Source organism: Lissotriton vulgaris, chromosome 9 (assembly GCF_964263255.1).
Source record: "Lissotriton vulgaris chromosome 9, aLisVul1.2, whole genome shotgun sequence".
NCBI lineage: Eukaryota > Metazoa > Chordata > Amphibia > Caudata > Salamandridae > Lissotriton > Lissotriton vulgaris.
This window is the reverse complement of record NC_141697.1, coordinates 934,006,547-934,022,599: the sequence shown is the minus strand read 5'-3', so window position 1 is coordinate 934,022,599 and position 16,053 is coordinate 934,006,547. Positions and strand designations below refer to the sequence as shown.

General features: G+C 47.6%; 1 protein-coding gene across 1 annotated transcript in view; it reads left to right on the top strand.

Annotated features, from left to right (window-relative positions):
• The window catches only part of RNF123 (ring finger protein 123), a 2,099,603-nt gene that overhangs the window by 268,651 nt on the left and 1,814,899 nt on the right, over nucleotides 1-16,053 (top strand). Inside the window, exon 5 of the mRNA XM_086938772.1 lies at nucleotides 5,045-5,142. Within this exon, the coding sequence (XP_086794898.1) occupies nucleotides 5,045-5,142 (98 nt within the window). The remainder of the gene's footprint in view (nucleotides 1-5,044; nucleotides 5,143-16,053) is intronic.

Genomic DNA, 16,053 nt, shown 5'->3' with positions numbered 1-16,053 from the left:
CCACTATCCTCAGTCGGTCCACTATGACATCATGCTACAGGCAGGTTCGGGCAATCCATCAGGGGTTCCCGCCGCGCCGCTCATCAATGGACAGTCTCACAGGGGCAGGGTGGGCAGCTGCAACCTTACGCCGGCGGTGGGAGCGGTCCAGCCATAATCCACTTCCGCCCGCCGCTAGAGTCCATGAGCAATCCAAAAGTCTCATACATCGGAGGGCGAGACAAGGGGGGCTCCAATTCTACCACGTCGACCACGGACGATTGCACAGTTGGGTCTCGGCAGGAGAAAGCAGCACAGTCCGCCACCACCAGCTCATTTCCTCTGCGCCATCTCGTGCGACTCTGTGGGCGGAGCTAAGCCCCGGGCTCGCGAAGCCAGGGTTTGCCGCACTGGAGTCGTGCACCAGAAGGGCCGCTCATGCGGGTCCTCGCAGCGGGGTTCAAGCAAGGCGAAAACGGCAGTGGCGCTTCAAGATGGCATCTTGGTTAAGCTGCACTCGGTGAGAGTCTCTGTGGGTGGTTACATTAGGAGAGCAGGGCCTGTTAATGGGAGCCTCCGGAGGAGCTCTACCCAGACAAGTCTGCCTCCATTGTAGTCGTAGCCATGCCGCAGAGAAACGGACTTTCATATGTAATACTTTAGGATGAGTTAAACTATGGACTGCACCTGCCGCACCTTAGGCTAGTGAAAAGCGGATTGTTCTTGTGGCTCCTGGCTTGAGGAATAGTCTCTCCCAAGCCCCAGACCAAAGAAGTGACTCCAAAGGTCCGGCGGCTCACCTACTGGAACCAGCAATGCCAGCGCTATCAAAGCTGGAGTAGCCAAACTCACCAAGTCCGTAATCACTATTGACCACCACTGGGTGCCCCTAGAGACCAATCCTGTACATCAAAAACTGGCACCCAAGGCTGCCGGACACCGGAGTGTTGTCGGTCACCCAAGAGATACACTAGCCTCCACCAAAGGGTACCGCTGGAGCCGCTGTGTGCCGAGACCAGTAGCCCAACAGCAGTTGACCTTCTACTTTCTCAAAGAGGACTTGGAGGAAACCCTACCTCTATGGCTAAAGTCTCCCCACCTCATGCATGGACCAAGGAGTAACCTCAAAGACACCCCCGTCGACCGCACTGCTCCCAGAGCATCCTTAAGCATCCTCCTTCCCCCGCATCCCCAGCATTATGACCACTCCATTGAAGTCTATGGCTGTTAGGCTGTAAAGTTCAGAATTGGATATGAGAACGCCTTGGTGGCTAAGTAACTGTCTAAATATTCCTTAGTGCATCCCACCTTCTTCCTGCTGGATTTGGTCTCCCTGGTCAGGCTGGAGTAGCTGAACACAGCTCTTTGAAACTTTTCAAAAGTTTCCAAACTTTACAGTTACAAATTTGCGGTTGAACTGATATTTGTTTCATTTAAAAATCTATATCGCCAAAATGCTTTGTGGGTTTTGCTCTTCTTAGTCTTCAAAAATGAATAAAAATGTACTCTATTTTAATAAATTGGTGTCTGATTTTTTTCATGGTGTGAGTTTATTTCAGTAATCAGTGCTTTTAAATGATTTACACTAGTTCCTTTGTTTAAGCCTTGCTACTGAAAGCCCCCGTTTCTAGGGTTGAGCTAAAGGTTTTATAGATGAACTGGACCAAATACAGTTTTTGCGAATGTATTACACGGCAAGTTTGCAGAACTATACTAATCCTGCGACTAGCCATAATCCTCACTAAGAAAAGAGACTTGACAAATAAGTTAACAACAACCAACACTGTGCAAAATAAGTAATAAACAAAGTGTGGCTTTAGCACAAAGATCTATATACTCAAAAACAATGTGACTCTCTTGCCAAAGATAGCTACACTCATAAGCACCTACTCTGCAGAGACAGAGCAAAAAGCAACAATATCCCACTAGAAAGAAAAAACAAAACCAATTACTCATAAGTACACATCGAGCACTACTGCAAACATATTTTGACACTCAAAAAACATAAGCCAAACATACTGCTATTATTACACCATTCGCAAAAAACACATTAATGGAGGGATATTAAACTCATTTGGAGTAGATAGTACAAAAAATTATCTTACCAAACACATGCAACTACACAGACTGCACAACCACCAGAAACAAAACCGCAACCTGGAACAGTCTAAAGAGCATAAAACGGAGAAATAAAACATTGCAATTGCAATTTACAAGAAATAAAACAATTAAAATTATAACACACTCTGTCACTATCCAAATGGTCAATCTGCCAGACGGGCCTTCAAATAGGCCTGAGAAAAATAGGGATCAGGTGGGGTTTTCTGCCGGGCAAATCTGTCCCCCAGGTGGGGCAGAAAGCATCAGACCGAAATGTGCCCCCTTGCAAAAAGAAATAGATCGCTGGTGCCTAGTAGGATTTTCTCCCTCCCCTCTCCCCCCTAGGGCTGAAAGGCCAAAAAAGAGTCAAAAAGAAAATACACAAACCTAATTTAACCCCCTTGGAAGCGATCCTTGGCTAAGGGGTCGATTCCATTACATATAACAAAAAATCCCTGGTGTCTAGTGGGATTTTCTGCCATCCCCACCCCTGCGGCAGAAAGGCCAAAAAGAGGTGGGGGGGGAGGGGGAGCAGAAAAAAACATCCTCATATTATGACCCCCTTTGGAAGTGAACCTTGCCCAAGGGGTCGCTTCCACACAGTAAATCCCTGGTGCCTAGTGGGTCGGGGGGGGCAGAAAGGCACGAAAACCAGGCCAATCTGCTCCCGTGGGGGGGGCAGAAAAACATGCACAAAACATGACCCTCTTTGGAAGCGACCCTTGCCCAAGAGGTCGCTTCCATTTAAAAATAAATTCCAACCCTGATGCCTAGTGGGGCTTTCTGTCCTGGGGGCAGAGAGGCCAAAAAAACAAGCTGATCGGGGCAGAAAAAACATTCCCAAATGTGGAGTCTCTTTGGAACCGACCAAGGGCTCGCTTCCATTTAAGTTAATAAATCCCTCGTTAATCCCTGGTGGCTAGTGGGGGTTTCTGCCGCCCTGGGGGCAGAAAGGCCAAAAAACGGGCCGATTTGCCGGAGCAGAAAAAACATGGCAGAAATTTGAGCCCCTTTGGAAGCGACCCTTGCCCAAGGGGTCGCTTCCATTTAAAAATAGATAACATCCCTGGTGCCTAGTGGGGTTTTCAGTTTCCCCTGGGGGGCAGAAAGGCCAAAAAAACAGGCTGATCTGCCAGGGGAGTGGGGTGGGGGGGCAGAAAAAACATCCAAAATATTTGCTTCTCTTGGAAGCGACCCTTGCCCAAGGGGTAGCTTCCATTTAAACAAAGTGAATCCCTGTTGCCTAGTGGGGGCATTTCTGCGGCACGGTCGCGCCGCTGTGCGCTATCATGAAGCAGAAATGCCCTACAATGAAACACAAGGAAACCTACCTTGTTCGTCAGACGCCTGGGAGCAAATGACTTCCATCGCGTCTGGGACTTCCTGATGACATTAGCACACGCTGTGTGTGCTGACATCATGGGATTCCCATGAGGGGCTCGGGGTGGCAGCTCCACTGCCATCCCTGTTTGTGGGGGCTAGATGGGCTGCCCATGCCATGGGTGGGTGCCATGATGGAGTGGTTCCGTGATGAGCACACACCCACCGTGGCTCATGACTGGACCACACCTTCATGAGCATATAAAGGGTTAAGGAGAAAGCAGATAGACTGGGGTCCTGATTAGCAGGATCCCAGTCCGACTAGTCGGAAACAGTGTAACATCTAGCAAAAAGTGGGAGTAACTATAAGAAGCAGATCCTACTTACCTACAGTTTTATATAGCTCAAACTAGACCAGAGACATTGGGTATCAGAGCTCTTTACATGAGCACAAGTTTCGTTACAGATGGACACATTCATTTTTGTTATTCACGAGGAGATTAAGTGATTTGCCCAGAATTACAGGATATTGAGCGTCCTTGTCGAGACTCCAGTGCCCCAGCTTCGAGGTTGACCACTCTAACTATAAGGCTACATCCTCTCCCCAGAGGATTTGTTCCTTCCTTTGGTCCTCCAGTTTAGGACCAAAGTCTTTTTTTGGATACCAAAGCTTTGTGGTTTCATCACCAAAAGCATAATGCTCAGAATTGCACCTGTTTAAGTTTATATACATATAGTTTCAACTAAGGAACACCACTTCCATCAAGGTGTCCATCAGAGTTCGAAGGTGTGCAGATAGGTTACAGGGATGTGTAGGATTAAGGGATAGTAAGTGTTTTTTTGGGTTCATGGATGGGTAATGTTAAGCGCTTTTTAGTATTTAAGGATGGTTAGAGTGGGGGGATAGTATGATGTTTTGAATAAAGCGGGTAGGAGGGTTTTACTATATTTATCGATCTGTATAGAGACACTCTGCACGCTAGAAATGCATTTAACATTACATAACATTTTGGTCTGTGGACTTCATCCATTGGTTGGTTAAATTGTCATTCACATTTTTCTTCTACCACATATTGTGTGGGGTAGTAGGTCAGGCCATTTTACCCTTTAACCCCCATCAATTTGAGTGAGAGCCCAAGCATGTGCGCATTGTTCCCAGACCTGGCAAATAGTTTATTTCTCTCCAGTGACAAATTTAGTTCAAATTTCGTTTTAATTTATTTATTTTTCATATTAAATTTAAATACTGACTATTTGTTACCTGCTCTTCGGGGGCCCAGTTAGATGGTTAATTATTTTCTGTCTCCCTTTTAAGCTGCTTAAGTGAAATTGTAACGGTGCCAGCAATTTCACTATATTGTTAGGTGGTTATTTATTCTGGTCTCCTTCACAAATATTAACATAAAGGTGCATGACACAACTAAAGTGCCTGCTATTTAATAAACATCACCAGTAAAATGCTGTTTTAATGTAAAAAAAATCTGTTGCAAGTACATGGCGAGCACATTTAAGTGGGCGCTTTTTTCTTTTCGTTTTCTGGTATATGCGTACAATAAAAAAAACAAAATTGCACCAGCTTCCGAAGGCCAGATATTTTGGCGTTGCCAATGCTTAGTTTAAATTTATTTTTATTTTTCTATTCCAGATGAAGAGGGAGAAGGAAGGCTAGGACCAACTCCTGTTGTCTTGGACCACACAAGTGGATTTGAGGGTCTGCTGCTTGTGGATGATGACTTGCTAGGGGTAAGTGTGAGGCTGTGATTTATTTATGAGCTCTTAGATTGCCTCATATCCGATGTAAGTAGCACACCATTCCTCATTTTACTTTCATTGTATTCTGTTTTTTATAGCGTTTTGGTTACAAAGGAGATAAAAACAAACTACCAGTAATAGAGCGCAAATTGATCTAAGACTTAACGAGCCATTATTTCCTGACCTGGAACACCTTGAAGTCTGTACTGTTTGGGATAATATGTTGTTTCTGTAAATGTTTCCCGCCCGCCGTCCTATTTATGGTTATCGAAATTGGTTACTTCAGTAGAAAACACGCTCGTTATGTATACTTGTTCCAAGCCACAAGTTGCAGTGTAGGATTGATTGGGCTTTCAGGATTTACTAAGAAAAATATATTTTACAGCAGGTTTGGCTTTGATTTATGCTGGGATGTTCTTTGAAAGTGATATTGAGTTTGTCTGTTTTACCTGAAATTTAAAAAATTTGCCACCTAACATCTCCTCACCCCAATTACTTTGCTTATATATACACACCAAAAACACATTGCTTATCATGTCAGACATGTTATAGAATGATTGGGAACACAATATATAAATACACCCATTGATATGTGTCGTTCTTCCACACTTTTAGCATTATTAGTAGTAGTGTGGTATCAAATGACAGGAGTGACTTGGCACATATATGATAAGCAATGTAATAATAATAAAAGTGGAAAGGCAGTCATTTTTTCTTCGCAGTGTAACAATAACATTTCTATTGCCTTTTTCTTTTATGCTCTCAGGTTAACATGTGTTTCCTAGTAGATGTGATCTTTGTTAGTTAAATATCCACATAGAACTAGAGCTTGCTAGTATTTTTAATGTACTAGATTGAAAATGCTATTGTATTTATAAGTCTCCTTTCATAATCAGCCTTTCCACTGTATTGACCCATATGTATCAGTCACCCTTCCCAAAACAGAAGACGTGCACTCCAGTGCCGTGAGTTCACAAGCAGTCAATGAAATTGCAAAGAAATATATTCCAGTAAGACACCAAACAAAACAACCCAACGTGTTTTGGTGTTTTGCACACCTTAGGCACGCAGCCCCCTGCCCGTGTCCAATCTTGGCCCTAGGGACCGACACCTCCCCGGGGCATGCCGAGTGTAAATATTATGGGGGAGGCCATGCGGCGCCCCTCCGAAGGCTCCTTTAAGCCTCAGAGACCACCACTTCCCAGGAGCCAAATTAAAAAATTGGAGGTGTGGGCGTGCTTACCCCCTTCCATTGCCCTTAATGGACCTGGGGGCCACCTGCGCCACGTTCCCGAATGAAATTTAAAAGGGGGGGGGGACTGCGTAGCCACCCTCCGGGCCACTTACGGCCCCGGGGACCACCACCTCTCGGGGCTTGGTTACATTTTAACAAGGTGGGGGGCACGCAGCCCCCCTCTCAGCCCTGGGGAGCGCCACCTCCCTTGGGATGGCCCTAAATAAAGAACGAAGGGGTGGCGCTCATCCCGCCCATCCCTCCTGGAACCATTAATCGCCCTGTGAGCCTCCACCAGTTCCTAGCCCCAGGACATAGCTGTTTGCTGTTACTTGGTGGGAACTTTGACAGCTCCCACCCAGCAAGAGCAAACCGTCCGCTCCCAACGGTCGAGAGCAAAAAAACTTCTCCCATCCGCTGGGAGCTGACTTTTCAACTGTTTTCGGAAAACAGATGAAAGGATTGCGCCCACATATAGGGAGCAGCATTTTTGGCTGCTCCCTACGTGTGGGAGCAGTGCCGTATCCCGCTGGTAGCTGGAAGCTGACTGGGACTGCGGGGTCGCGGAGGCTCCCCCCACGGTCTCCAAAGCTGCAGACAGAGTGCCCTTGGTGGGCTCCAGGTTACCCAGGTTCTAGTGGGTGGGCCCAATGTATGGCGTCCCCGGGGCCAGAATCGGCTCTGCTTGTATAATTGATAAAGGAGAGTCCATGGTTCTCCCTTCTAATTTCCCTGAGTATGCCAATGCCCAAAATCATCTGCAAGCTCTATTCGTTTGGCCCGCTTTGTTTTCCTTAGTAGTATGCAAAGAACTTCTGCCTTTTCCCACATTGAGGGACAGTTTACCAAAAGGCCCCCAGAACGCATTTCCTGCCAATTTGGGTGAGGTGTTCTTGATTCAGAGGAATACGAAGACACCATCACCAAACAAGCAAGCACTAGCTTCAAATAGTTAAGAGGAAGTGCCTCTGTTTGGTGGCGATTCATCTCTTTGGAGTCTTTTCATCTTCTCTTGATGAGGAATCCTGTTGTCACAGATTTGTGAATGAAGACGCTGCAGGAACAATCACATTGCCAACAATACATGCACACAAGGTCACTGGAGATAGTACCTGGAAGCCCTTTACCCAGCTGTAGTGTAGAATATGCAGTAGACAGCCACCCAACAAGGTAGCTCTTACTAATCAATCAGTAGAAAGTGCTCTAAAACTGTAGAGTCTTCTTGAAAAAAATTAGGTTCCATTCTGGCCCTGATGCTCATTTCACAGAAATTGAAGCACTTACAAATATAAACGTAGCAGGAGACCCAGTTCAAGGTCCACTTCAATAAAGCACAAACGGTCCTAACTTCTTGGGCTTCACAAATGCAAAGCAAGTGTATTTTCTTTCGTATTCTACTTCGAAAAAAGATATGAAAATCCTTAATGGAGGTGAATGCATCATTGATCTATTGGAGTGCAATCTGATCTGCAATGACTGTGACAAGTCATTTTCTCTCTTGTCGTCTCCTGGTCTGAGCAGAGTCCATGGTTCTCCCTTTTAAGTACCCTAAGTATGCAAATACCCAAAATCCATTGCACCACTCACATACCCACATGCACTCACGCCCAGACAGGCACTCACACACACACACACACACACACACACGGGCAAGCACTCACCCACCCACTCACAGACCCGTAGCACAACTCACACCAATTCACTGACGGATAAAGCACACTCACAGACCCACTCACACACTCACTCTCAGACCCTTACAGGCATTCACAGACCCACTCACACACCTACACAGGCACTCACACACCTACACAGGCACTCCCACTCCCACACAGGCACTCACACTCCCACACAGGCACTCACACACCCACACAGGCACTCACACACCCACACAGGCACTCACACACCCACACAGGCACTCACACACCCACTTTTTTTTTAAGCAAAGAAATTCACTGAAAAAACGAAAGGTTCTGTAGTAGGGGATCTCTGTGTATAGTCATAATCTAGTGAATAGTCCCGCCCACGTGCGTGGACCCCGGAGCAATCAAAAATAATCTCTTAAAGTGTCGAAAAAATGCAGAACTGCACAGACACTTAAGAGAGAATTTAAAGACATATAATGCAGCCTATAAACAGGCTACACTGTCCAGTACTTCAACTAGAAATTCCACCAAAAATCCACAAACAGCAAAGCCTGTCCAGATTTCCCTTGCCTTCAGCAAAAACCCCTCTGGAATGATAGAGAGGAAGATATGGACAGACAACCCCCATAGACTGCCATTATGTGGCTCAGAACAGGATACTGTGCCTTTAAGAGAACTTTCCAGAACTTCACAGTATCCCAGAATGCCCTGCAGGTCCCTTTTACTTTCAGTTCTTTTTTCTGGCTCCTGCTAGCAGGACCCTGGAGCATTGAGCTCTCCCTTTTTGGGACTTATTTTGTGTTTTTTCACTAATTTTCACAGGTTTAGTACTTTATTGTACTGTGGGGCTTTTCTTCTTGGTTTTCTCACTCTGTTTTTTGTCGAATATGCATGCATTATTCAACAAATGCCCGGAGTGCTCCAGGAAAAAGGCCAGGTCGGACCACCATGAGGTGTGTATCCTCTGCCTTCCAGCTTCTCATGTTCCAGAGGAGTGTGTTATCTGTCAAGGCTTCTCTGGAAGGACCCTGAGGGAAAGGAAGAAGATCAGACTTCAGGGTCTCGAGGAAAGAAGACTGAAGGCACAAGGTGGGTCTGAAGGGGCTTCTTCTGCCCATGCTGAGGCCCCTGGGGGGCTCCCCAGGGGCAGGAAGACCAGCAAACGTCACCATTCTCTGCCTGGGTCCATTGCGCCCACTACGGCGTCGAGAGGAATGACTGCGGTCTGTTCCCCATCGTCGGAGACAAAACGACGTCGACGCTCGGCGTCGAGGGCTATCACTAGACCTTCGAAGTCCCCGGTGACTGTTTCATCGTCATCCTTGTCGTCTACGTCGAGCGATCGGCGTCGACGAGCCAGGCGTCGGCGCTCGCCGTCGAGGCGATACCGCCGTTCGCCGTCGGCGAAGAGGAGGCGGACGTCGTCGTTGAAGTCCTCGCCGTCAAGGTCGCAGTCGAGGCCCAGGTCGCTGTCGAGGCCCAGGAGGTCGCCGTCGAGGCACAGGAGGTCGCCGTTGAGGCGCCGAGGATCGCCGTTGAGGCGCCGAGGTTCGCCGTTGAGGCGCAAAAGGTCGCCGTCGAGGCACAGAAGGTCACCGTCGAGGCTAAGGCGTTCGACACCGAGGAAGAGACGCTCGACGTCCAGGGGCCAACGCTCGCCGTATGGTCGCCGTTCTTCGACGCCGAAAAGGGGTGGAAGGAGACCTGACGCCGTGGGAGGTTCGCCTACATCCCAGGCTGGAAGAGAAGGGGGTTCGCCGCACTCGGTGTATTCCGAGGTGTATACCCCATCGGGGAAGGTGACTCCCCCTCCTCCGTTACCGAGGGGTCCCCCTCCGAGGACGCCTACTCCGCCTCAGTTGCCTCCACCGCAACCTGGGTCAGGGTTGCCTGAGAAGCCACCTCCGGTTCCACCGAGGTCGACTTCGTTACCTAAGCTTCCGACGCCTCCCAAGGGTACACCTAGACCGAAGGCTCCGTCCAAACCCAAGTCACCCGTTCCGGTGGACCCGGTTGATCGTCCTCGGCCGAGGAGGTCCCGTTCACGCTCCGGACGGAGAGGAAGATCAAGGAGTCGTCATAGATCCTCCACCAGATCAAGGCGTCGCCATAGGAGGCGGGGGTCTAGGTCCCGCACGGACTCTTACAGGACCCATTCCTACTCGCCGACCTTATCGGACTCTCCTGAGACCAGGATCTCTCCAGTGGACGACATTGCCACATTCCAGGAAGTACTCCTGAGGGGAGCTGCGAAGTTAGGTATCACGGTGACGGCTCCAACACCTACGACGTCCGTGATTATCGAGACGCTTCACAAGAAGCACTTGTCTCGTCCTCTTCTGCCTCTGGTACCTGGATTGAAGGAACCTGCCGAGGAGCTGTTCCTCACGCCAGCGGTGGTGAAGGCCGCTCCGTCCCGGCTTCTAAAGAAGTACAGGGCCCGGATTCGGACCCTGCCTTTCTGAGAGTGGATCCGGTACCGGATTCAGTGATAGTGACGGCGGCCAGGAAATTGCATTCTACCTCCCCGTCATCCACTGTGCCGCCAGATAAAGAGAGTCGATGGATCGACTCAGCGGGCAGGAAAGCGTGTGGGACCGCTTCCGCAGCCATGAAGGCTGCCAGCGATGCAGCTCTGCTGGGCCGTTACGACCGGGCGCTGTGGGACTCCCTACAACAGTTCGTGGAACTGCTACCGCGAGACAAGAGGGAGGACTTCCAGGAGATCCTCAAGGAAGGGATGCTGGTATCAAACCAGGTGATCAGTGCAGCGGCGGACGCCTCCCTGATGGCCGCACATGGTTACTGCCATGGAATCAATCAGCGGCGGCATGTCTGGCTACGGCTCACGTCACTCAAGCCGGAGGCCCAGCAGCGGGAGGCCAATCTGCCATTTTCCGGGGAGACCCTATTCGGAAAACACGCAGATGATGAGATGGCCCGCATGAAGGCGGAGGCGGAGACCCTTACGGCTGTGGGCTTGGAGAATCCCAAAGAAAAGAAATCCTACCGACCGTTCCAAAGGCGGTTCGGTGCACAAGGAAGAGGACGGGGACAGTCTTCGGGACAACAGCAGCAACAACAGCAGCAGTTCCGGAGACCCTTCCAAACACGGCAAAAGGGTAGAGGAGGACAGCAGTCCTCTACCGCGAACAAGGGCCCGGCCGGGTCTCGACCCTGAGCGGTTACTTCCCCTTCATCCGTTACCCGCTCCGGTGGGGGGAAGCGTTCAATTTTTTCTGGCAGAGTGGAGAAAAATTACTCAGGACAAGTGGGTGCTGAATATTGTTTACAATGGATACAGTGTTCAGTTCATCAGCCCTCCTCCAGCGATCCCTCCGGTCAGCTCGCAGTATCAACTGCGCGAGCTCCAGGCGGAGGCCGATATCCTGTTAAGGAAAAGGGCGATAGAAGACGTACCTCTGTCTCAAAGAGGAAGAGGTCTGTACTCCCGGTTCTTCCTGCTTCGCAAGAAGGACAAGAACGAGTTCAGGCCCATTCTGGACTTGCGGCAGGCAAACAAGTGGATTCGCAGAGAAAAGTTTTGCATGCTGTCGTTGCATCAGATTTTTCCTCAGTTGCAACAGGGGGACTGGCTTTGTGCCATAGACCTACAGGATGCTTACTTCCACGTGCCCATCGCGTACAAACACAGGAAGTTTCTGCGATTTCAAGTCGGCACCAACCATTATCAATACACAGTGCTGATATTCGGGCTGAAATCTGCGCCCAGGACTTTCTCGAAGTGCATGGCAGTGGTAGCGGCACACCTCAGGAAGAACAAGGTGTTTGTCTACCCGTACCTGGACGATTGGCTGATCAAGGCCTCCTCCTTCTCAGAAGCTCAGGCAGATTTCCAGAAGACGTGCGTTCTCTTGAACAAGTTGGGGTTGCACATCAACATGTCCAAATCTGTCCCGGTCCAATGCATTCAATACTTGGGAGCCACCATCAATACGCTGTCAGCAAGCGTGTCTCCTTCCGAGGAGCGACGGCGATCGATCCTTCGGAAGGCTCAGGCTCTTATGACCGCTCCATCTACAACAGTGAGGACGGTGTCTTCTCTACTGGGGTCGATGGCCTCTTGTATCTTCCTCACTCCTCATGCACGGCTACACATGAGACCTCTGCAGGAGTGCTTGGAGGACCAATGGGACCAGAGGAAAGGATCTTGGGACGACAAGATACGACTGTCTCTGCATGCTCTTCAGTCTCTGAAGTGGTGGTGTTCAGCGGAGAATCTCCTCAGAGGGGTTCCCTTCCACAAGGACATTCCTACTCAAACTGTAGTGTAGTTCCTAGTTTCCCACTAGGCCCTGCGCATTGGAATAACATAAACAGTAGTATCGACGTGGAACTGCGGATATTCCAGGCCTCCACTGACTATGCTAAACTTAATTGGGTTGTGTTACCAACTAGCTCAGAGGTCACTGGAAACTTTCTTCTCTGCATAGGAAGTGATCAGCTTCCTTGGCACAGACAAGAAGGGATTCAGTTTTCCAACAACCGTGCAACATGACAACTTTGCTCCTCAGCTCAAGAGTCGATCTCTAGGGTCGTGTGAAACAATAGACATAGATTTCACTCAGTCAGTCTAGTGCAGTTTACTTTCACAGTATGTAGAGAATAGAGAGACGGGCGTGTATCAATAAAGGGTTAACATTTATTGAACAGTCTTTCTTCTCGTACAAGAGAAATGTATTGCCACAATTGCAATAACTGTTATTATAAAAAGTACGTACAGTAAGATAAGGATTGCGAAATAGAACTGTAAAAGCATTGATATGGTTTCTTAGCCATACAATGGTTTAAAAGTAATAAAACATATATACAGTCATATATACATTAGGCTAACATACTCAACTGGTGCTTCTAACTAAGCCTACCCCAGTGTGCCTGACCTAAGCCTAACACGTGAAAGGGGGAGTAAGTAAGTAGCTTAAGTTAAGTTGGTTTTGCCAAGGTTTGTTTCAAGAATTCTCGTCTAAGGGTTTAGTCAACACCATACCTCTGAATAGAATGATGGAGGATTGGTATCTCCTTCAGGGGTCTCTCTCGATATCCCAGTCACCCGCGAGGGTAAACCGGAAGCGCCGGGACTGGATTTCTCTGCACGAGAAATGCAGCGGCTTCTCTCAGCGCGTCGAGGAAGGAGGGGGGACAGCGTCCGCGGGCAGCTGGAATCGGCTGGATGTCTTCGCAGAGGACGGCTGCTCGGCTCCTCAAGCGTACTGCACCATAGTTCGCGCTGTAGCGGCGATAATGGTAATCAGCAGCTTCACCACCACAGGATAGCAGGCTGCAGCGACAGAGTGCTAGTTTTTACCAACACAGGGTCATGCAGGCAGCTGGCATCAGCAACAGGGAACGAACTCGCAGCTCGTATCTCTCTCATTGCTTAAGGCAACGTTGGTAATATTTATACCTGACAGGTGCCGGGTTTGACGCAAGTTTGCTGGACATAAGATGTCAATTAAAGATGTCACTAGGAAGTGACAGTTATCAGTTGCTCATTAGAGTTCCATTACTAATCAAAACATAGCAAGCGGGGATTTCCAGGTTTGCTAAGTTTTTATCTTGTTGAAGAACTCGGAGTGTTATCTAGGAATATCAGATAGTGACTGCTGCACTGTCATTGCACTAATTGGTCGCAAAGGAAGTAGCAGAGAGTCATGCTGGAATGTGGCTCTGTTCGTGTGAGGCCAGAGATGACTTTTCAGAAAATCGCACTTGAACGGTTATGCCAATACAGGGAATAAATGGATTTATAGCCGAATAGGGGCATAAGGTCACAGTATCGATCAGGAACCTAGATAAGCACGCAACACCCACTCCACGTTTTCATGTCCATCAAAATTACTAAAACTAAGCAATAAGATGCATGTGTAACATTGCCCACCCCAAAATACATAAACGCATTCGAAATAGGCGTACTTGTAATACATGGAATTTAGGTACTGTACGTTTTTTTTTTTTAAAGCATAGTAATCATTCAAAAAATTATTGCATATGAAATCAATGAACGATTATGCATAAAGAATTACACATGAAGTATCTCTGACAGAAGAAATGCGAGATAAATCATCACATAAAAATGCATTGTAATAACATGTGTGCTAGAGGCTGGTGTTATGTTGTTATGTCTCTAGATGTGTTTAGAAATAGAAGTGTGAAGCTTCTGTTCTCTAAGAATAGTTTTTACGTTAAGCAAAGAATTATTCGTGCCAAAAAGAGAGGGTCAATATTTTAAAAAATTGTCCAATTCAAAGAAAATAGATTTCCAAAGCTCCTGGCAGTTTTTGTTGATCAAAACTGAAGGCCGAATTCAGAGTTCATGGGAACGCTGTGTGTCGGAAAGCTTTTCAAAAGTTATTGTTTCTCTATGGGTGAGAACATCGTATCAGACAGGCTCGCAAAGAATTGGTCTACAAAATCAGGTGATAGTTCAACCAAATTAGATAGCGCTGTAACTTGGCAGGTGTGAGAATGATTGCTGTCATCGAAGGCAGGACCAGCAATGCTCACAGAACGTTGTACCTGGATGATGCTTTTGTCACTCGCTCCACTGTTACCACTTGGCTGTAGTACAGGAGTCTCCACGAATGCCGTCATCAGGATTGGTAGCCGCTGGGGACAACACAATGCGTGAGCCGTTATTGGACTGAGCAAAGTATCGACGTCCATTGGTACTGCTGATGGAAGTGAAAGACAGATGTCCAACACGCATTCATCGCCGCAAAGCATACACCGTAGCACAGGTAAAATGCAATTTTGCCATATCGGTCTGAATGAAAGGAACCAGGTCATGTTTAGATCTCTCAGCCTGGCCAATCCGAGGACGTTAGTTATCCTGTCCCTGTAGCGCATTGCTAGGATTGTCTCTTCCATTCCCATGGGAGCTATGTCTGAGCCGAGGCTTGCCATAACGTAGCAGGATGGTCAAAAATATAATCCCTGCGATGAGTCCCAAAAATAGTGGAATGCCGCCAAAGATGGAGTGCACAAAATTAGGAAAGATTCCCAAAATTGCCTGGAAGGGTGTCAGCAGTCCCGTAAAGACTGTCTTAAATATGCCTGGGATGCTTGTTGCACTAGACATGTTAAGGAGTTGGCTGAACATTTCTACGAAATGCACGGGGCAATTTGTTGATAAAAGGTCATGGACTTCAGTAGCCGTCCTTGCGACTAGAAGATCATACGTCTCTTTAGATGACGTTATAGGCACTGTTGTCTGTAAAAGTACAGATTTCATTTTGCTTAATGTATCAATTCGTATAGAAGAGAGATTCAGACGAGGCCAGAGGGGAGTCACTATGTCTGGAGGCCCGCTCGGGAACAATGCTTGCATACAACATTTGACCCTGGACGTTACTTGTACTAGATAACTTTTCCCTGGCGCGAGGCCACAACACCTGTGATCCGTTCTAAGAATGTAACTCCCGTTTGCGAGTTGCATAAAGAAGGGCTCTATCTGAGTTGCAGGTGTGACTAGCTGGTGGCATGAAAGGTTGTTTGAATTTCCATCACATGCTCCGTGTAAATTAATACCCTGACACAAAAGTATACCGCTTAGTGAGTGTTTACAGTTGTCACCACTAAGAAATACATTTTTGTCGCTGTCACTATAGCAAGAATGAGTGTATGGTAATTTCCATTCGGATTTAACATATCCCTTACCCAATTGTTCATATTGGCCAGCAGGTATGTACTCAAGGCATTTATGAAATCGGAAAGTTGTTATCGGAATTGTGATAATTCCGTGTATTATCCATTCAATGACAGGACTCTCTGACATTGTCAATGATAATCTCTCGAGTTTTTCGATGCTCAGGATTGTATAGTCTGCTCCTTTCTGTGCCAAACTGATCTGTTTATCAGTAAGGTTAAAACTGGAAAATAATGACGTTGTGTTGATTAAACGCCAAGGCACATAGCCTGAACGAAGATTTTGCAGCGTCCAGCCTAGTTCTATAATAGAGCGTAATTGAGACTGGCCATGTTGTAACATTAGCAAATCTCTGTCTA